The sequence below is a fragment of the Fukomys damarensis genome, unplaced genomic scaffold (genome assembly GCF_012274545.1).
Source record: "Fukomys damarensis isolate Sample0158 unplaced genomic scaffold, DMR_v1.0_HiC HiC_scaffold_18, whole genome shotgun sequence".
NCBI classification, from domain to species: domain Eukaryota; kingdom Metazoa; phylum Chordata; class Mammalia; order Rodentia; family Bathyergidae; genus Fukomys; species Fukomys damarensis.
Genome location: NW_022900930.1, coordinates 47384475 through 47406130, shown reverse-complemented (window position 1 = coordinate 47406130; position 21656 = coordinate 47384475). Strand labels below are relative to the sequence as shown.

At 43.1% G+C, this 21656-nt stretch overlaps 1 protein-coding gene across 4 annotated transcripts in view; it reads left to right on the top strand.

Annotated features, from left to right (window-relative positions):
* The window catches only part of Ccdc25 (coiled-coil domain containing 25), a 36002-nt gene that overhangs the window by 2358 nt on the left and 11988 nt on the right, over positions 1-21656 (top strand). The window contains exons 2-6 of one of the 4 annotated variants that reach the window (XM_033765505.1): positions 3780-3827; positions 7871-7988; positions 8111-8150; positions 12776-12827; positions 19553-19628. In XM_033765505.1, the coding sequence (XP_033621396.1) occupies positions 3780-3827; positions 7871-7988; positions 8111-8150; positions 12776-12827; positions 19553-19628 (334 nt within the window). The remainder of the gene's footprint in view (positions 1-3779; positions 3828-7870; positions 7989-8110; positions 8151-12775; positions 12828-19552; positions 19629-21656) is intronic. The other 3 variants (XM_010623303.3, XM_033765506.1, XM_019207509.2) reach the window with 3 other exon arrangements.

Here is a 21656-nt window from a genome sequence, read left to right as displayed (position 1 = left end):
TTTGGTTTTTTGAGACAGGGTCTCACTGTGTAGTTGAGACTGACCTGGAACTCACTGTGTAGCCCGTGCTGGTCTCAACTCACAGCGATCCTCCTGCCTCAGCCGAGTGCTGGGATTACAGGCATGTGCCACCACACCCGGCAAAGTCTCACTGTGTAGTTTAGGCTGGTCTTGAACTTTCAGCCATTCTCAAGAGCTAGGATTACAGGTATGCGCCACCATGCTTGGCTTTGATTTATTGTTGCTTTTTTAAAACCCATATTATTATTTCAAACTCACAAAAAAGAAAACTAGCTTGAAAAATTATACACCCTTTCCAGTGTTACAGGCCCCTAAGCAGTTTCCTCCTCCTGCTCACTTTATAGTATAATCATACTATTTGTAGCCTCTCCTCCCATGGAGTCCCCAACAACAGAGATAACTGTCCCAGACCCATAGAATAAACAATACAGGCAGGATATATAGGCATAAACATGTTAGTAGCTTTAATCCCCTTAAAAGTGTCCTAAATTCTCTTCATGGTAATCATGCTTGCACAGATGCCCTTACTTGGACAAGTGTTTCAGTAATCTGTGGGTCCTGTTCTCCCATGGGCTTTCATTTTAAGGTGAGAATTGCTACCTTTTGGAGACATACTAGGCCTTTCAGTTTAATAAAATTGCATTTATGTAGCAGGTCTTTTAAAATTGCCAATTTGGAAAAATTCTAACTTTCAATAAAACATAATAAAACTTCACAGTTGGCAGTAAGAAAAAGTGAACATATAAAATGTTCAGAAATGTGTTGCTATGAATAGCCAAATTTTCAACCAGCTGATGGTTTACTACATAAAAATGGGAAGACAGTATCTTTACAAAGTCTTTTGCCCCCCGCCTTTTTTTGCTACTGGGGTCTTGCCTTTCAAACAATGGCCTGGCTAAAATCTGCTCAACTACCATTCTTTCCACACTCTCATAATGAAATAATGCAGCATCCATTTCACTGTATTTCCACTGTCAATTCAAGACCATCTGACTTTTGAACCCACAAAATACCTTTTTATTTATAATTTTCTATTTTGACACCAAGCCAGGCATGGTGGCACAGGCCTATAATCACAGCACTCGGGAGGCTGAGACAGGAGGATCACTGTGAGTTTGAGACCAGCCTGGGTTACATAGTGAGTTCCAGGTCAGTCTAAACTACAGAGTGAGACCCTGTTTCAAAAAACAAAAACAAATAAACAGAAAAATGAACTATTTTGACACCATTTCAGTCTTTCAGAAACATGCAAAATAGTAAAAATTTCCTGTATATCCTTTCTCCAAATACCCAAAAATTGTAACATTTTACCAGCTTTGCCATCTATCTTTCCCTTTTTCTGTTACTGTCTGTACATAGATCCCCCCACACACCAGCCATTTGTTAATAAGTTGTAAAGTTTACCCCTCAGTGCTTCAGTATTTGTTTGCTGAAATCAAGGGTCTTCTATTATCAAAAGATATTATTCATTATCAAATTTAGGAAATCAACATTAGCATTGCAACAGAACTATTTAATTAATAGACTTTCTTCAGTTTTCATCAGTGTCCTAATCTATTTATAACCGTAGAGAATTATAAATCATGGTTACATTCAGCTGTCATTACTCCTAGGCCTCTTCATCTGAAACAGTTGGCTCAATTTTTGTCTTTAATCCCCCCCTTTTTCTTGAGACAAGTCTTGCTATGTAGCTCAGGCTGACCCAAACTGGAAATCCTCCTGCCTCAGTCTACCAAGTGCTTGCATTACAAGCATGTGTGTGCCCCTAGGCCCGACTCATGACATTTTTATTTTTATACTTTTTATTTTTAAATTTTGTATTAGTACACTGTATTTCAATTACTTTAAAAACAACTTTTGTTCCCATTAGTAAAGTAGTCTATGTACTTTGTAAGCAAGGTACCCAAGTAAATATTGTTTAACTGATTATATCATACATACAAGCAAAATATGTATAAAATGTGTATGTAAATACTATGATGTAATCACTTATTCTGTTAATTTTTTTGAGACGGAATTTTGCTCTGTAGTCCAGATTGGCTTGGAATCTATAGAGCCCAGGCTGGTCTGGAACTCACAATCCTCCCTGCCTCAGCTTCCTGAGTGCCGCCATACCCAGTTTATAATTTATTTTTCTATACATTAAGTTTTACTATAGATCTAGATAGCCAGAAACATTGTACTATTCTGCTATTTAATTTCTTCACCTGTCTTTTTTCAAAAAATGAGTGCCTGTCATTTCGTTTATGGCTATTTTTTAACTTATGCAACCAGTCTCTGTTAATGGTTGTTTCAGTGATGAAAAGAACAAGCTGTGGCTTGAGAGTGTTTCAGTAGAATGTACTCCTACTGGTGGCATAGGATTGGAAGGGTGGTCGCGTGAAATATTCCCAGGCTGTGCAAAGAGAGCCTGAAGCACTTCCTAGTTCTGTTCATGTGCTGGCATTTGTTACCTGCTGGGCCGAGACTTCATCCAGATAATCCTCCACCAGACTTGTCAAGGCCAGCAGCCCCACTTCCAGCTAGCTAGTCACTGCAGACAGCCCCCTTCACGTCTCAGCTACTCCGGAGTAATTACAGACTAGTCATAACTAGGAATTTGGAGTTTTCCCTCCTCAAGAAAGGCAGCAAGAAAGATTATTACTGAAAGTGCAGGCAGTCCCTGATTTAGGGATTTACATAAAAGATAGCTGCTCTGAAGCCTCCCCAGCACTGCTTACAGGGCTGGCTGGGGCCTCACCCTGTACCTGTCTCATAGGCTTTGTCAAGAGGGCCTACTGCAGTGGTGGTGAACCTGCAGCATGCTGCAGCAGGCTGTTTGTATCATTGTTTCATTGAATGCTCTAAAAGGTTCCCCATCACTGGCCTACTGAATATAGTATTGATTCGCAAATTTGGATCCAGTTGAAGCCAACAAGTTTTAATAGACTAGCTTGGCAACCCAGCATCCAGTTATAATTTCTGTAGGAAACTTAACTTTTTGATTCCAGATGAGAATGCCCATATGAACCCCACTTCCTCAGGAAACAAATGTCATTCTTAAGATGAGCACTCCCACAGTATTCTGTTGGATTTAGGACAGTGGTTCCTTATCCCAACTTCACATTAGAATCACTTGACAGGCTTTTAAAAGACACAAATGTGTACATATTTGGATTTAGTTGGTCCTGGGTGGAGCTTGGTCGTAATAGGCTGATTCTAACACACGAATAGGCTCAGAGTCACAGATTTTGAAGCAGTCTCGGAGGCATGGTTCCCCTGAGTAGAAGAATGGGGAGCCCATAGAATTCACAGCACCCTTGAAATATAACTGATGTTGGGCAATAAAAATATGCAAAATAAGAGCTGGCTAAGTATGGGTGTTACATGAAAATGACTATTATACAGGTTGTGATTTTCTTTTCTTGTGAAAAGGGCAAAGGTTCAGGAATGAACTGGAAATCTCCATCAACCTTCATTTCTCAGAAAGTAGCAAAGTGACCATTTAAGAACAACTGGCAAACATTTTCTTCTTGGGCCAGATGGTAAATATTTGAGGCCCTGTGAGCTGTACACAGTCTCTATAGCTCCATCTTTGTTTTCAACCCATTAAAAATGTGCAAATCAGTGTTTGCTTGAGGCCGTCCAGACACAGGTGTGTGGGTTTTTCCGATGTGCCATGATTTGTCAACCCCTAATCTAAGCACTCGTCACTTGTTTTACCCAGTATTTTAGTGATGACATTTCTAATTGTTTTTTAAATTTTTGTTTTGTCTTAGTTAATTCATCTACTTACACCATTTACATGGGAAAGGATAAATATGAAAGTAAGTTTTCAAAAGCTTTTGATTTTGACCTTTCTAACAGGTAAGTGTTGTCCCCCTCCCTGATTTGTTGGATGAGCTTCTCTTTTTTTTTTTTTTTTTAATTTTAGTTGCTTTTATATTTTTTAGTTGACAAGTAATAATTGCACATATTTATGGGGCACACTTCATATTTCAGTACACGCATATGTCATGTAATGGTCAAAATGGGGTAACTAAAAAAGAGAACTACAGGCCAATCTCCTTAATGAATATAGATGCAAAAATCCTTAATAAGATACTAGCAAACAGAATACAGAGGATCATCAAGAAGATCATACATCCTGACCAAGTCAGATTTATTCCAGGGATGCAAGGATGGATCAACATATGTAAGTCAATAAATGTAATACACTATATTAACAGAGTCAAGGACAAAAACCATATGATCCTCTCGATAGATGCAGAAAAAGCATTTGACAAAATTCAACACCCATTCATGATAAAAACCCTGCAAAAAATTGAAATAGATGGTCTATATCTCAGCTTAATAAAGGCTATCTATGAAAAACCAACAGCCCAAGATCATATTAAATGGCCAAAATCTGAAAACCTTCATGTTAAAATCAGGAACGAGACAAAGATGCCCAGTATCACCACTCCTCTTCGATATAGTTCTGGAAACATTAGCCATAGAAATTAGACAAAAGAAAGAAATTAAAGCAATAAAGATAGGAAAGGAAGAAGTTAAACTGTCATTATTTGCTGATGATATGATAATCTACATTGAAGACCCAAAAAACTCCACCAAAAGACTTCTAGACTTAATTGACACTTTTAGCAGAGTAGCTGGATACAAGGTCAACACCCAAAAATCAGTAGCCTTCTTGTACACAAATAACAGGCTCACTGAGAGAGAAATTAGGGAAATAATTCCTTTCACAATAGCATCCAAAAAAATGAAGTATCTAGAAATCAACCTAACAAAAGAAGCAAAAGACCTCTACACTGAAAACTATAGCACTCTGAAAAAAAGAGATCGAAGAGGATATAAGAAAATGGGAAGATATCCCCTGCTCCTGGGTAGGAAGAATCAACATAGTGAAAATGGCCATACTACCAAAACTGCTATACAGATTCAATGCAATGTCAATTGAAATTCCAACACTATATTTCACAGAACTATAAAAAAGAATCCAAAAATTCATTTGGAACCATAAGAGACCTAGAATAGCAAAAGCCGTCCTAGGCAACAGAGACATGGCAGCGGGTATAACAATTTCCAATTTGAAACTATGCTACAAAGCCATTGTGATTAAAACAGCATGGTACTGGCAAAGAAACAGACCTGAGGATCAGTGGAACAGATTGGAAGACACAAAAATAAATCCAGATGTACTCAGCTACCTCATCTTTGACAAAGGAGCTGCCAGTCCCCACTGGAGGAAAGACAGCCCCTTTAATAAATGGTGTTGGAAAAACTGGATCTCAACCTGCCAAAGATTAAAACTAGACCCTTATCTTTCACCATGCACTAGATTAAAATCCAAGTGGATTAAAAATCTAAATATTAAAATAGCAACACTAAACTTGCTGGAAAATGCACAGTTCTTAATCAACTTTAAACCTCACGGTTCTTAGATGACAGTGGCCAACTTGAAGGGTTAAAGGCTAAGGGTGAGAATCGGAAGAGGAAATTAGCGCCGCTGTGGTTGCCCTCCTGCCCCTGCCTCCCGCATGGGCACCTCTGCCTCCGTGTCTGTTCAGGAGCACGGACAGCAGTTTGGACTGGTGACTTCCTTGCTGAGAGAGGCACAGGCACATTCTTCAGCAGGAACAAGCCAGGAGCCAACAAACGAGGCCAAAAATGGTTACCATTAAACAGAAGCAGCCTGGCCGGAGAGAAAAGCGAGAGAACGAAATACAGTAACTCATATTTAGAAACAATTTTTCCTCCTCGTGAATGTACGGCATTGACTTTAGCCGGCAGTACAATAATACTTGAGTTTCAGGTTTCTCCTATTAACTCACAAATTGTCAGAGGTCATTGCCCCCCCCACTACTGGGGATTCAACCCAGGGCCTTCACACTAAGCTACATTTTCTTTTATTTATTTAAGTTTTATGACAGGTCTGTAAGTCACTAACTTGCCCAGGCTAGGTTCAAATTTGCAGTTTTTTTTATTTTTTTAACTTTCCTTGCATCTCCTGATGTCGTGGAGGAGGCAGTGCCATCTCTCTGTTCTCCTGAGCAGCCTCGGTTATCTACAGTAGACACAAATGCACGTGTGTTCACCAAACCTACTTTGCTTTCTACTGTGTGGCTTCTGTTACAGAGCAACACCTACAACCGAGCTGCTGTGTACAGTTGTGCAGGTTTTGCACTGTGCAACTCTGGAAGGCAAGGGTGTACGTATATGCCTTATAATAAAGGACTGGCCTATGTCTGTGCCGACAGAGATAGTGACATTCCCACCGTCTTTCTCCTGTGTTAGTTTACTCGCTGCGAGCTTCTCTGTATGGGGCTGCGTGCACCCTATGTGAGATGCCTGAAGGTCTGGTCTGGTTTTCCCTTCTCAGATGGACTCACTGACAAGAAGACTGTGTTGGTTTCGTTATGGAACCAAAACTGCCCTGAAAATAACATGTTTTGAAAGTGGGCAGAACAAAGTGGCAGTGCTCGGGGGTGCTGAAGTAGGGGAGCTGGAGAAGGGAGACGCGGTTGAGGGGTGCTGAGAGCTGAGAAGCCTTCCTTGGAGGAGGGTGGCGGTGGCTCGGAGCCCTTTGGAGTCACTGGAGGTGCCTGCCTGTCCTGGTCACCTTGGAAGAGAGAGTGCTGCACTTCTGGTGGATCACTTCTCGTGCATAGCGCTCATTTCTAATAGCCTGGTCACCCGGGTGAGGCCCGCAGAGAAGCTGGGCGAAACCGAAATGGGTCTCACCTTCACCCGGTGGCGCCCAGGCCTGTTCCCCTCCTGGCCAGCAGGTGTCACCAGGGAGCCACAAAGAATAAAAGGAAAGGTGCTGAGGGAAAGAGGCCTCTGGATTTCCCTTCCTTGTCCTCGGGTGTGTTGGCCACGGGCACAGCTTCCTGCCCAAGCTGGTGGAGAGCCCGGGAGGGCTCAGGGGGCCGCAGCCCTAAGAGTGCCTTCATCCACCATGTGCAAGTTACGTCCCCTCTTCTCAGGTTCATTCCAGTCATCGTGTGTGTGTGTACCTTAGAATTCTTAAATTGGTGCTTGATACTTAAATACTTCTATTAAACACAGCTATTACTGGATATACTCTTCTAACCTTTCTTTAATCATTGCTTCCAAAGAAGTTTTAGTGTTTTATTTTATTTTACTTATTGGTACTGGGAATTGAACCAGGGCCTTCACACTGAGCTACATCTCCAGACCGTTTTTACTTTTTATTTAGAGGCAGGGTCTTACTAAATTCCTAGTTGCCCATGCCTGTCGCTCAAGCTTTCTTCCTCAAGTCTTCCTGCCTCAGCCACCCAGATTGCTGGGATTACAGGCATGATATCTCCAGACCGTTTTTACTTTTTATTTAGAGACAGGGTCTTACTAAATTCCTAGTTGCCCATGCCTGGCTCAAGCTTTCTTCCTCAAGTCTTCCTGCCTCAGCCACCCAGATTGCTGGGATTACAGGCATGTGCCACCACACCCAGTTTAAAAGTTTTCCTTTTATCCACCACATAGTTTAAGAAGTTGCATCATAATCTAATGCTTATGATAAAAACATCAGTTCCTCCCATCCTTCCCATTCTGTGTTCCTCTCCTCGCTTCCTAAAATGCTTTTCATTCGTTTACTTGTTTCTTCTGTATTTTGATTCCCACATGTGATAGAATTTTAGATTTTTATTTTCTTCTTATTCCTCTGGTGTTTATTTTATTCCTAGTTTTGTATATTTATATAACCGAGGTTTTTTTCTCACATTAAAATGCAATCCATTATTCAGAGTCTTGACAAAACCATTATAACACTCAGTATGACTGCAGTGAGTGAATTTTCTGAGATGTTATCTGACTACTCAGCTGCTGATTTTTCATTGTCTTCAAACAGGAATCTCTTTGGGTTAGGAGTATTCAGATTCTACAGTTTATATCCTGCAGTTATAGAAGTTGTTTTACTTTTCTGCATTTTCAAGCTTCAAAGCCTCTAGAACTTACTGTCTTCTCTGGTAAGGGAGGGAAGAAGCTGTGGGCGGGGTTGATACTTCTCCCCTTCCCGCTTGTAGACCTGGCATATCTTCATTTGACAGTTTTTCTTAGCCTTTTTGTGTTCTCTTGTATTTTACTGTAGATGAAGATCTGATAAAGTACGGCTGGCCTGAAGATATTTGGTAAGTAACAGTTTGGATTCTGCCTCCTGTGGATCATCATTAACTTTCTTAGAGTCAGCAACAACCTGATTCCTGTGATTAAAACTGGATCTGGTACCATGCGCTCTTGTTTATAGGTGTTTAGGTGTAGACACTGCCTGCCCGTTGCCTTCATGTGTAATTACCATGCAAGCTGGCGGTAATGTTTTAGGTTTGACTGCAGGCCTGAGAACAAAGCCTTCCAGAACAATGTCCTCTGACTGCCTGTTGGTCTCTGGTGGAGTCACCGGGGCCACCATACTTTGGCTCAGGCCACTCTTGCTCCAACCCCCTGCCTCCTTTCTAAAAGGATTTAGGGAAACCATTTAAACAATCATAATGCATCCTTCTTATCTTTCCTCCAAGCTGATTTGTTTTGCTTACCAAACCCAGCCCAAAATACAACAAACGACTCCTTCGCCTTAGTTTAGAGCCAGGCTGTCTGCAGCAGGAATGGCCCCAGTGACTTTCTGTTCCTGTCTCCATCCTCTTGCACTTGGTTGATTTCTTTTTCCATCTTTGGCTTCTGCTGCTGACACTGACCTTCATAATCTCTCTCCCAGAGCCTAGTGCTGCCTGTCAAGGGGGGATCATCTCCCCAACTCATCCCACCTCTCCCAGGTGTTGGCCTGAAGTTAAGTACTCAGATCCTGTTCGCTCTGAAATGATAGTAATAGTGAACATTGTCTATGCACTTAACTGTGTGACAAATACTTCAAGTGTTTACCTCTGTTCATACATTTCATTTCTCACCCACCCTGGAAATAAGTACTGATGTCATGCCCATTTGTTTTTCTTCTTTTTCTTTCTTTCCTTTTTTTTTTTTTGGTTTTTTGAGACTGGGTCTCCCTTTGTAGTTCAGGCTGGCCCTAAGCTCACTATGTAGCCCACGCTGGCCTCAAACTCGTGTCCTCCTGATTCAGCCTCCTGAGTACTGGGATTACAGGTGTGCACCACCATGCCCAACTATTGTACCCATTTTTCAGATCAGGAAACTGAAGCTAAGAGAAACTGAGCACTGCACTGGCTCTGAGTCACTGCCGTGTTCTTTCCCCAGGCTGCCCCTTCTTGGCTTCAGGTCACTCCCTTCTTCCCCCCAGGCTACTGCTGCAGCTCTTCCCAGACCTGTTCCTCCACATGGGCTCAGACCCTTATGCCCTCAAGAGCTGGAGTTACAGGCTGCCACTCTTCAGAAGGGCTGATTGTCTTTTCAGTGAGCTGGACACAGCATTGAGCCTTTGATGGGGAAATACCACACCGAGGTTCACTGAAACTGTCCCTGCATGGGGTTGTGCTAGCCCCTCTGGCTCCCACCTGCCCTGTCTGAGGCTCGTGACCATCCCAGGAGCGAGTCCTGTCTTCTGGAGACTGCAGCAGTTCACACTCAGGGGCTTCTAGCTGTGCGCCGCTCCCTCCGAGTCTTAGACTGAGCTCTGCGGACAGGGATCATACCTGGGCCAGCTGCTCCATCCCCAGCCCTGAGCACAGGTCCTGGCAGGTGTCATATGTGCTCTCTACTTCCTAGTGGCTTAGCATCCTTCCTGAGAATCAGCCTTACTGGTTGTTTCTTCTTGGGGATTCTTTCTGCTTACCTCCCTCTGAGCACCCGTGAGCCCCAGCTGGAGTACTTCGGGTGTCCCTAAAGCCGTAGACATCCAGATCCTCTCAGGGAGCTAAGAAAGCTATGCCTGTCAGCCCCCCACTGAGTGTTTTCAAATGTATTTGTTTTGAGACATAAATACTTGTGTAGGACAGGTTTTATTGTCACATGCACCAGGAAAGTCAGTTCACCACAACTTTCTACCTTTCCTTTGAAATAAGTAGAAGGAAAACTTATCGTTTACAACCCATACTCAGGAAGTGCTGCTTGAGTTATTTATCGTGTTAAGGTTGGTAGTTAGCAGGTTTGGGTTTATGGACACACGGAGATTCTTTTTAACACCCCTTTACAATCTGGAGATTAGTGGTTAGGCAGGCGCGAATGCCTTTATTCTCTGTTATGTGAGAACTGCTGTGAGCTGGAAGAGGCCTAGTGCTCCAGGCTGGTTCCAGTTGGTGAACTGTCAGCCCTGGCAGTCTTCCAGGGGGCTCCGGGAATGGTTCCCAGTTAATCTGCATTCCAGGATAGATTTCTCACCTGCTTTACTCTAATGTAATCTTTAAAATTTTACCTCTGTGACCACCAGCATCCCAGTTTATTCCAAATACCTCTCAGGACATTTTTTTTAACAAGGTCTCTCCCTGTAGCCCAGGCTGACCTCAGACTCTGGGCGAACTTCCTGCTTCAGCCTCCCAAGTGCTAGGATGACAGGCCTGAGGTACAGACTGGGATGCCTGGCTTCCTGAGACCTTTTAAAGCAAAGAATTATCTTATCATTAAGTACAGAGGAGCACCAAATTAATTGTTAAGTGAGGGAAATAGAATCAGTGTGCATATTATCCTCACAGACCCTACTCTAAGGGTTTCAAGAACCAAGTTCTGGGCCTTAGGTATTCAGCGCCCTTTTAGTGACAGTTTTAGTCTTTGTACTCAGTAAAGTATAACAGGGAGAGAACACAACAAGGTCAATAATTTAAACTTTGAAATAAGCATTTTGGGAGACATAGGAAGGTTTTTTTTGTGTTGTTGTTGTTTTGGTTTTTTTTTAAGGAAACTTACTCAAAATGGTTTGTTTGTAGAGCTGAGGTTGTTTGTTTGGTTTTGTTTATTATCATTTCAACCAAACCCCCATAGTTGTTTCTATTCTTCTTCCCTTTGTAGAGAGAGAGGTGTGCGGACTATACACATACCTGAAGCTGGTGTGTACTGCCCAGGATACCCCTGTATTTGGGTACTTTAATTACTTAGGTATGAATTTGGTTTTTCTGTATTGCATAGCCTCTGCACTGAGCTGCATCCCCAACCCTTTTTGTGTTTTATTCTGGGACAGGATTTCAGCAAGTGAGTAGGTCATCCAGGGTAGGCTTGACCTTCGGTCCTGCCTCAGCCTCCAGAGAACTGTGATTACTGGCATGTGCCATCACACCTAGGTCTTATGCATGAATTTATTAGCTATATATTGAATTATTTAGGTATTTACTTTGACAAAATTCCACATCAGAAACCTTGAATATGAATTAGAATACAACCTAGGTACTATGGGCCTACAGGAAAGAATTGCAAGTAGAAAGCTAGCTTAAAGCAAGTAAAAGTCAGAGTAGGAGAAAATTGAGCTTGGTTAGTAGTGTGGTATCTTCCTAAGAATCTGAGAGAGAATGGTGAAGTATATAATTTCCACATTTGCAAAAAATAGATGTTTTTCCGGGATGGAACCTTGCCCAGCTCAAGTATGAATCTCTTATGTGTGAACACAAATGGGTAAATGGCCAACTTGGAACAACATGAACCAGATATGATGTAATGGCCATTTCTGGCTATCAGTGAGGATTAAAAATAAAGCCTACAGTTGACATTGACTGTTAACAGAAAATGCCTGATACTCCATATCCAAAATGAATAGCAAAATATTTAATCTCTCCAAAGAGGGGATTGGAAACAACACATCCTTATCCTTTATGTTGAGCCATGCTGGTCTCTGTTTTGTAAGGAATGAATGTGTGACCACTTCCATGTCTAAAAAAATACATGAATGTTGAGAAAATGTCTAACAAGACATACAGCGGGATATAACAGTGCCTCCTTGGGTTTTACAGAGCATTCTTAGTCTGGAAAAGTAAGGATTATAAGAATCATAAAGTTCACTTTCTGTTACCTTGTTCCTTGTTCAATACGAGCATTTTGGAGGCAAAAAGAGAAAGTCACCTTCGTTGGGTGAGCTACTGTAAAAGTGAAAAACATAATATTCCAAAATGCCACATCCATTATAGAAGATTTGATCAAGTTGATGATGATGGAGCCTAATGAAAGGTAAATTTAAGCCACAAGGAATTCTGAATGTTTCTTGGTTTGTGTCATAAAGGGGTGTGTCCACCCAGCAGACAGGTTACGTGTGGGGCTGGGTATGTCTTTAGTCTGACCGTTTAATGATGTATTCTGCTTGGTGACCTGGGACCTCAGCTAACTTTTCCAAATCTGAACTTGACATTGGCCCTTGGTTGTTTTGCCATTGCTCAGAGCTCAAGATGTCCCAAGCAAAACCCCCGTGTTTTCTCCCACCTGTGGTCTATAAACTTCCCAGGTGGGCAGCCATGGTATCCTGCTGACTTCTTTCATGAACTTCTCTTCTCACCTGGATTCCTTTCCCTATGTTTCTGCTCCGCCCTGTGTTTCCATGAGGAGCCAGCCAAATCCCAGTTCTTCTGTAAAGCCTTTGGGCCCAGGTAGCTCTTTGTATCTCTTGAAAAATCACCCTCTCGGGGTATTTCATATTTAGCAGTGCTCATGTTGGTGCTTAATCACAGCTGCATGACTCTTGGTGTTGATCTTGCAGCTCTGGTTGCCAGCAAGAGGCAGTGACTGTTTGCTGCACCCCATGATCCCCAGCTGGGGGAGGCCCAGGCAAACGACCCTGGGTGCATGCTTTGCAGAATGTGGTGCTTCATATGCCAGGGGCCAAGGGCACGGTAGTCATATTCCTCTTGCTGAAAATGGTTTTCCTCCTTTGTAGGTTCCATGTGGACAAAATCTCTTCGGCTCATGTATACCTTCGATTGCATAAGGTAACTGCATTTAAAAACAGATTGATGGGGCTGGGGATTTAGCTCAGTGGTTCCAGCACCTGCCTCATAAGCACAAGGGCCTGAGTTCAATCCCTGGTACAAAAAGAAAGAAACAGATTGATGATTTTTTCTTTAATGATGAGCTGCACAGCCTGCACTTTTTCTGAAATTAAATCGCTTCAAGTAAATACAATCAAAAGGGTAAAAGTTATTAAATGAAGAGACGTCTTCTCCCTGACCAGAAAATCATTATGGAACATTCTGGGCCATTTCTGAGTCTTAGGAGGGGCAGGAATACCTGTCTTCTAGGCAGAAGGAGCTCTCCACGCCCTGCCAGTTGGGTGTGTTGTCTTCTCCTTTGCTTTCTGTCCCTTGAAATCCAGGTGACACTGCAGACTCTCTCTCCTCTCCAGTGGCTCCTGTTGCTCTGGCTCCTATGATTCTCCTGCCTCACTGAGGGCAGATGTTCCCAGTTACTATATTGGGGCTTCTTCAGGCAGTGTAAAATTGGAGGCTAATTAGTAAAGAGAAACAGATGTAATGCTCCCTCTAACACATTACCACTCTTTTTCCTGTAGGTCTTTATGTGTATATTTTTGATAGTTGAATCATAGCCTACATGTGGGATACATATATATACACACACACATGTATATATGTATATTTATGTATTTTCTTGTGCATGTGTTTTGGTAGTCCTGGGGATTGAAACTAAGGCCCTCACACTGAACTGTAACTCCAGTGTTTCCTCCCTCCTTTTTCTTGTAGTTGAGAAAGGGCCTCACTAAGTCACTTAGATTGTCCAGGGTAAGCTCAAGCTTGTGATCCTCCTGCCTCAGCCTCCCAAAGTTCTGAAATGATAACATGCAGCACCATACCCAGCCACTACTTTTTAATTTTAAGTAAACTTTTTATTTTGGAATAATTTTAGGTTTACAGAAAAGTTGCAAAGGTAGCACAGAGTTCCCATATAGTTTCCTCCATTGTTAACTTATTCTTTTACCATGCCAGATTTGTCAAAACTAAGAACTAACCTTGGTGTATTAACTAAACTCCAGACTTACTTGCATTTTAGTGGTTTTTCCATTAATGTCCTTCTTTCCCAGGACCCAGTCTAGAGTACCTCATTGTGTTTGGTTGTCATGCCTGCCCTCTTTTTTTGTTTGTTTGTTCGTTCATTTTGTTTTATTTGGTTTGGTTTGGTACTGGGAGTCAAACTCAGGACCTGTGCTTTCGAGGCAGGCGCAGTACCACTGAGCTCAATCCCCAGTCCTATGTCTGCCCTTTGACAGCTTCTCACTCTTCCTGTCTCTCATGACCTGGACAGTTGGACCAGTGATCTTACAGAACATCACCGTTTAGAAGCATTGATTCTTTCCCACGGGAGACCAAGGTGATGGGTTTAGGGAGAAGAGCGCTTCCAGAGGGAGTCAGATCAGAGGGTGTGTGTATTTGTGAGTCGGCAGTGCTGATCCCCCCAGGTTTCTCCTCTGTGAAGCTGCCTTTCCTCCCCTTTCTAGACTTGGTTATTTGGAAGCCGGGCTCTAAGTCTCGCCCCTGTTCAAGGGCGGCAGGTGGTGGAATTGAGCCCCACTCTGAAGTGGGGAACCTGTGTAGATACTGTTTGGAATTCTTCCCGAGGAAGAGAGGAAGATTTGTTTCCTGACCCGTTTATTATTCAGTCACTTGTTGCGTCACTGTGAACTCGTGTGTATTTGATACCTTGTGTTGTGTTCCAGTACTGAGTTGTTTGTTGCCTGTGCTGTTGCAGCCTGGCTCCTGTGTTTCTCTGCTGCTCATTCTTTGATTTTTGCACATAGCCTCACCCTCTGATACTACAGAGTACTTCAGGTGCATCTTATGTTTTTCCCGCCCCAGCTCTGGAATCAGCCGTTTCTCCAAGGACCCTGGTTTATTTTCTTGGTGAATGGTATTTTAAAATAAAAATCTGGATCCTGGGTGTACCTGTTACTACTTGAGTATCATTGCTTCTAGGCCCCCTCAGCTGACAGAGCTGGAAACACAATTGAGCACTGTATCCTGAAAGCCCCAAATCTGAAGTGCTCCAGAATCCAAATACTGTGAGCACCAACAAGACACCACAGGTAGAAAATGCAACCTCTAACTCATATCCCAAGTCAGTCAGAATGCAGAGGCACTGAAAATAGGCTCTAAATCTTCTCCAGGCTACATGTGTAAGGAGTGTATGAGACAATAAATTTTGTGTTTAGACTTGGGTCCCATCCTCAAGATAGCTCGTGTATGTGCAAATATTCCCAAATTCAACAAAATTGAAACGCATTTTAGATAAGGGATAACTCAACTCACATACATAAAAGGTATGACCGAAAAATAGGATGCTTAAATTTTTAAAACTTTATTACAATAAGACACATACTGCCATGAACCCCCCAAAGTCCTGCCCCGTGCCCTTTGCTTTGAACATTCTTCTCCCGTCACTCTTGTCCTCTTCTGAAGCAGTTCTGCAGGTCCTTTTCCGTGACTGTCTTTATGAGCCATGACCAAAAAGAAGGTGAATGCTGCTCTCGGGTGACACCTGACAGTGAAAGCACAGTTTTTAATACACCTCATCGAGCAACTCTTTATGCAATTTCTGTGAAAACAGTGCGGGTGTCCTCATCCAACCTGCTCACTGGGTCTGCCACTGTGTGCCCTCTGGCTCTTCCCCAAAGTCAAAATGACCTTGAGAGTTCTATGTTTTGAATCATATCAGGACATTAAGGCAGCCACAGCAGTGCAACAAAGACTCTTACACAAGAAGACTTCAGAACTGCTTCAGCAAGTGATGGGAACAATAAGATAAGCATCCACAGTGAGGGGACTATTTTTGAGAGGAATCCATGGTAATGTGTCTTTTACTGTAATACTTTTTTTTTTTTGGTACCAGGGCTCAAACTCGGGATCTTAAGCTTGCCAAGCAGGTGGCAGAACCACTGAGCTAAATCCCCAGCCCCATAATACATTTTTTTAAAAATTTAAACTTATTACTTTATTTTTCAATCACACTTCATATCTACACTGACTCTTCTACATATATTCATAGCTACAGTAGTTTTGACAGCTCTTTATGTGGGCCTTTATTAAGCTACACATGTGCTCCTGTTGGTGTCTCTGGCTCCATTCCGTTTCAAGGCTCATTCTAGCCTTTTCCCAGCATCCCTTGGCTTCCCGCATCCACCTTCCATTTATTTATTTGACTCTAGTATATGTGGGGCTTCTGAATTGCTAACCGATAGCCCATGAGAAACACTGTCAGCTGGACAGTGTGGTTGTGCAGTTGCTTGTTTTGTGGTTTCTAATCAAAGCATTATTTTCCAAGTTACACATGAGTTGCTTTTCCCCCCAACCCTTTCTTTTAGTGATGTGATATCCTACAGTTGTAATGCAGCTAGACTCTGTCTCTGTCTGCATCCATCCTGAGAGCCCCTGATCGATGTTATTACTTTTTAAAGTGACATTTATAGATTTTTCATATTGCTGTATTAGTTTCATATGGATTACATTGGTTGGCTTCAGCGAGCTGATGATGTGCCACAGTTGATATAAAAACTCCCAAGCCAGGTGTGGTGGTGAATGCCTGTAATCCCAGCACTTGGGAGGCCAATGCAGGAGGATTGCCCCGAGTTTGAGGCCAGCCTCCCCTATACAGTGAGCCCTTCTCAAAAGAGAAAAACAAACAACAAAAATCAATGACCCCAGGGCCAGGGATTTATTTAGCTCAGTGGTTCTGCTGCCTTCCTCACAAGCGTAAGGTTCTGTGTTTTATCCTTGCTACCAAAAAACAAAAATGAATGACCTGGGGCCGGGGATTTAGCTCGCTGGTTCTGCTGCCTGCCTCACAAATGCAAGGTCCTGAGTTCAATCTCTGGTACCAAAAAAAATAAAATAAAGAATGACCCTCTCAAAACAAACACAAACAAACAAAAGTGAAAGCTCCCTTATCAGAATGTAGGTTTATAGCTTCAGTATATGAATCCCCAACAAGACATTCTTTTTCATTTGTACGTTTTGTTCCTTGAGGTGGAGTCTCGCTATATTGTCCAGGCTGGTCTCAAACTTCTTGGCTCAAATGATCCTCCTGCCTCAGCCTCCTAAGTAGCTGGGACTGCAGACAGAAGTGTGCCACTGTGCCCCGCTGTGGATTAATTACTGCGTCAGAAGATGTGTATCATTTAGGAACCCTTATTTGTCAGATTGCCCTCAAGAATGTTGTGTTAGTTCAAACTGCTATTTGCTGTCTCCTCAGTTTTCCAAAGTTTTTAGTTGTAAAACTTAAAAACAATTTTCATAAATACCTAGGGCGACTTCACTATGACTAGAATATGAACTTGGTTTACTCTCAAGGTTAGACGTGTGGCCCATCCTCGGCTGTGTTGGAGATATTTCTGAGGACGACGCTGTGAAGAAAGGAGGGCTCTGAGCTCTGCGCTGGAGCCAATTTCCGCATTGTCCTAGGCAACCTGTCGCGGCCATTTTGCACCCGTTGAATTTAGAGAAGATAAAGCGGGGTGCAAGGGTGTGACCGGGCGCCTTTGGCAGAGATTTCTTTTCAGTGGGGTTCTGGAGTGTCAGATTGACCGGGGGCTGCTGCAAGCTCAAATTACGCGGGAATTAATTGCTGGAGTAGACGCCAGTTCCAGTCTCCTGGAAGCCTGTGATTTGCACAGGTAGGAAGAGTGTGCCGTTCGGGACTTTTACCTGCTGGATCTATCTGCGCAGTAAACAGATTAGCCTTGTACTTGGTAGACGCCAACTAAGTGTCGGAGATGCAGCCTGACGAAGCGGTGCCAGCCAGACTGCTGGACTTCAGTCCTGGCTGTGATCCTCATTAGCTGTGCGACCTTGCGTGCTACTTACCTGTGCCTGTTTGCTCTGTAGAATAGTCCAGTTCCTTATCACTGGGTCGCTGCGAGGACTAGGGATGCTGTGCTACTTACTCCTTTCGTTTCATTTGAGACTGGTTCACCGAGTTGCTCAGATGGAACTCCAGCTTGAAGTCGTCCTGCTTCAGCCTCCCGTGGTGCTGGGATTAAAGGCATGCAGCATACCTTAAAGCACTTACAATAATGTGTGGTGTGTACTGAGCACTGTGTGTATGTGTTGTTTTTGGTTGAATCCAGCCCAAACCTTGAAGGTTATAGACATTCAGTGGTATTCTTTCCTATGTTTTTTATTTTTATTTATTTTTTTAATCCATGGAAAAATCTTAACTATCCACAGGTTTCCTGTTCTGTCAGCATACGGTGGCACAAAGCCCATCAACAGAATCCAGGTCTTCATTTACTGAGGGTCCCTTAGAGTGAAATTCCTCTGACTCAGTGCAAAACACCAAGCTGGGTGGGTTTTTAGTTTTATGTGTGTCTTTTTTTTTTGGTCTGCTCATATTATATTGGAAATAGCAAATCAGGAAGGAGAGATCGCTGTAGGAAAAGTGACAGCCACAGCAGGTAAGGAGAAATTGGGGACGTGGATGTCAGCTGTACCATGCTGCAAGAGCTGCATAGGCACCAAGGTCCAGGGCCGTGTGAGAGCGTGGCATGAAGCCTGGGTCATCTCTCAGCTCTGTCACTTACTAGGTATGGGGACCTCGGCCTGGTTCCTTCCGTTCACCAAGCCACAGCTCTTGGGTGCAGTGAGGATCTCTAGTCTATTCTGTATGGCAGCTTACTCTACCTCACATATAGGTAGTCAGAAAGTGATAGTTGTCTTTCTTTTCTTAGTAATACAGGATCAGTCACTTTTTCTGTATTTTATCACTGACAGTAATCTAAGCCAATTTGCTGTCTTGGATGTTCGTAATGATGGCATTGTGTTAAGATGTTAAATTCAGAATCCTCTATTTAAATAATCTAGGAAATTTCTTTACTGATGAACTCAGATCCCACCCACCCCCCTTTTGGTCAAAATGTATGTATTTGAGAGATTCCCATTTAAAACATGTAAAATGTTGTGCCCAGGATAGAGGGACGTAGCTCAGTAGCAGAGTGCTTGAATATCATGTGAGACCCTGATTTCTATCCCTAACACCACAAAAAAAAATTTTTTTTAATGTAAAAAGTTGTAGAAACATAGTAGAATAAACTTAATTTATCTCAGCCATTAAGGGGAAAATTCTTTCTCAGATACGCATTTCTGTAATCCTGTCCTAGTAGGAGCCAGTTCTGAACTGATTTCCACTCGCTTTTGCTTACTGATCTTTAGCAGATTTCTGTAGAGAAAAAGGATCAATGCCATCTTTGTGTTCTGTCTTCCTCATGGTGGATGGCTGAGATCTAACCCGAGAACCTTGTCCCGGATTACTGCTGAGGTTCCACACCCAGCACCCTGAGTCGTCCCACAGAGACTCAGCTAGGAAGAAATCCGGTTGTCAGAGATAGGCACCATTTCCCCATCCGGTCTCCAAAAGTAAGGATGAGAAGAGAGTGCAAGGGTTACTCAGACACAATTACAGTTAATATTGAAATCACAGAATGTTTTATACCGAGTGTAATGCTTGGTATACTCTGTGCACTCGGCCTCCCTGAGTTTAAATAAACATCGCCTGGGGGACACAGCGAACTGACCTGACTGACTTTTCAGTGGTCTGTGATAGAATTGCAGAGCCGCTGCCTGCTGCGTGCAGTAGGGCTGCAGGTGCCCTCTCAGCGCCCCGTGGTGACCGGTCACAAGGTCACAGACCTTTTCAGTGTATTTTTGTGTTTCAGGGAGAGAAGATAGAAGACATTCCCAAGGAAGTTCTGGTGGACTGTGCCCAGCTTGTGAAGGCCAATAGCATTCAAGGTCAGTTTCCTAGAGGTGCTCTCAGAATCAGCGCTGACTTTATGTCTGAAATGGCTTGCATTTTACAGAGTGCTCTTGACTGGCTTTCGTCAAACGCATGGCAGATTGTATCTCTACAGCAGATGACAGTTCTGCTACCAAAGAACTCCAAGCTAATCTCCCACCTCTGACTCCAGTATCCTGTCAGTGTGGGCTCTTTGTTTTACTGTTTTCCTTACCTTGAATAGAATCACCTAGGTGTGCCTAAACTTACGGTTATGTAAACAACTTTTAGAAATTTGATAATGTTGCTAGCTAAGTAAGAGATGTCTCATAGCTTTATTTTCAATGCTAGTGTTTTTATTTCCATCATTTATCATTAGATTCTGGAACTAGAGTCTCTAAATCATATTTTTTTTCTACTTTTTCTTTCTTTCTGTCCTCCTTCTCCTATTTCTTTTCTTCCTTTAAGTTGTGAAGCTACAAAGTCAATTGATCATGTTGTCCTTCCTCCCCAGAGATCTTATTTAGCTTATCTGGCATAATCCTTGAGTATCATTATTTTTTTAAAAAATGTTCTAGGCGATTCTTATGTGCAGTGTGGGTTGAGGATAGTGGGTCTGTGTGTGCACTTCTTTCTGCTATGCTGATGCTTATTCATTTCTAGTATATGAGATTTAACCTAAAGTCAGTAAGGGCAAAGGATGATTGTTGGGTGAGGGTGGCAATTACAAAGGGCAGCTTGGGGGCAGTGGCCTGCTAGGAATGATTTAGACACAGGACATAGACTTAGCTAGGGTGGAGGTAGTTTTGGTTTGATCTGCAGTTGAAGGATGATACAGGATTGTTGTAAAGAAATACGATTTGGAGAGAGAATACCCATGGGGCAGGAGCCCCCTTCCCCTGGCACTCAGCCTGTATTTCTTGAGTACAAGCTCATGCCGGCTTAGTCATGAATCCAGTACTTCATCGAAGAAGGTAGGAATCTTGTCTTATGGAGCCGCTGATTTTCAACTCTGTAAATCAACAAATTGTAACGAGTTTTAGGGTATCACATTTTATGAATAGGATGGGATTTTCTGAGATCTGCAATTAAGATCTTCAGCTACTGGAATAGAAATAGAAGCAGTCTGTTCTGTGGTCCAGTCTCCTCCATGCACCCAGCCCCTTCCATGCCCCTGGCTCACAGACGCACCTGTGTTGGAACAACAGTGCACCCCTTATTCTTCATCAGCCCCTTCTTCTTAATGTCTCCGTGGTGGACTAGTCCTAGAGCAAACCGAAAGAGGAGGGAGTGCTAGGAGACTGAACTCCTCTTCCATCTCCGCTCCTGTCTCCTGCTCAGCTTTCCGCAGTTCAGGCTGCCTACAGAGTAAGGAGCCAAGCCCTGGAGTCTGCTTTCATGAGTCAGTGGCAGAGGGTGCTGCTGAGGGTGAAGAAGATGCTGTTGCCAGGAGGTCGCAGAGGACCCGCCACTTGCGACACGTGGAGTTCAGAATGTCCCTGCCTGGTGATCACTCTCCCTGCCTAGCACTGAGGGTGTGGGGATTACACTTGTAGACTCAGCCTGTTCTGGGTTCTGGGCCTGGAATCATAGGCAGCCTGCTCCGTGGCACCTGGTGAGTCTCATCAGACTACACATCAGAAGCCTGGAAAATGTCTGACCTCCTTTGCCTATAAAGTTCAGTGCAGACGCCTCAAATTGGCATCTGTGAAGCATCTCTGATCTGGCTATAGATTCTGTCTTCAGGTGTTTCACACTCCAGCCACACCAATATTTACTGTGTTCCAACCTTTTACCTTCCTTCCCTGCCTAACCTTCTGCCCCCAGTTGTGTCGCCCTTGTCATCATGTGAGTGTACCCAAGCTAAAGCCCCAGGTCCATGTGGCAGTAGCGGTAGGAGTGGTCATTTCTGACACTGATGGGTTGCCTGGCTTTGCAGACCAGTCATCGCCCCTGTTGAATTAGATGTCATTATTTTCGTTCTATTGACTGAGCTTAAAGAGGATGAAGGAAATTGCCTGAGGTCTCTGGGCTCTGCAGTACAG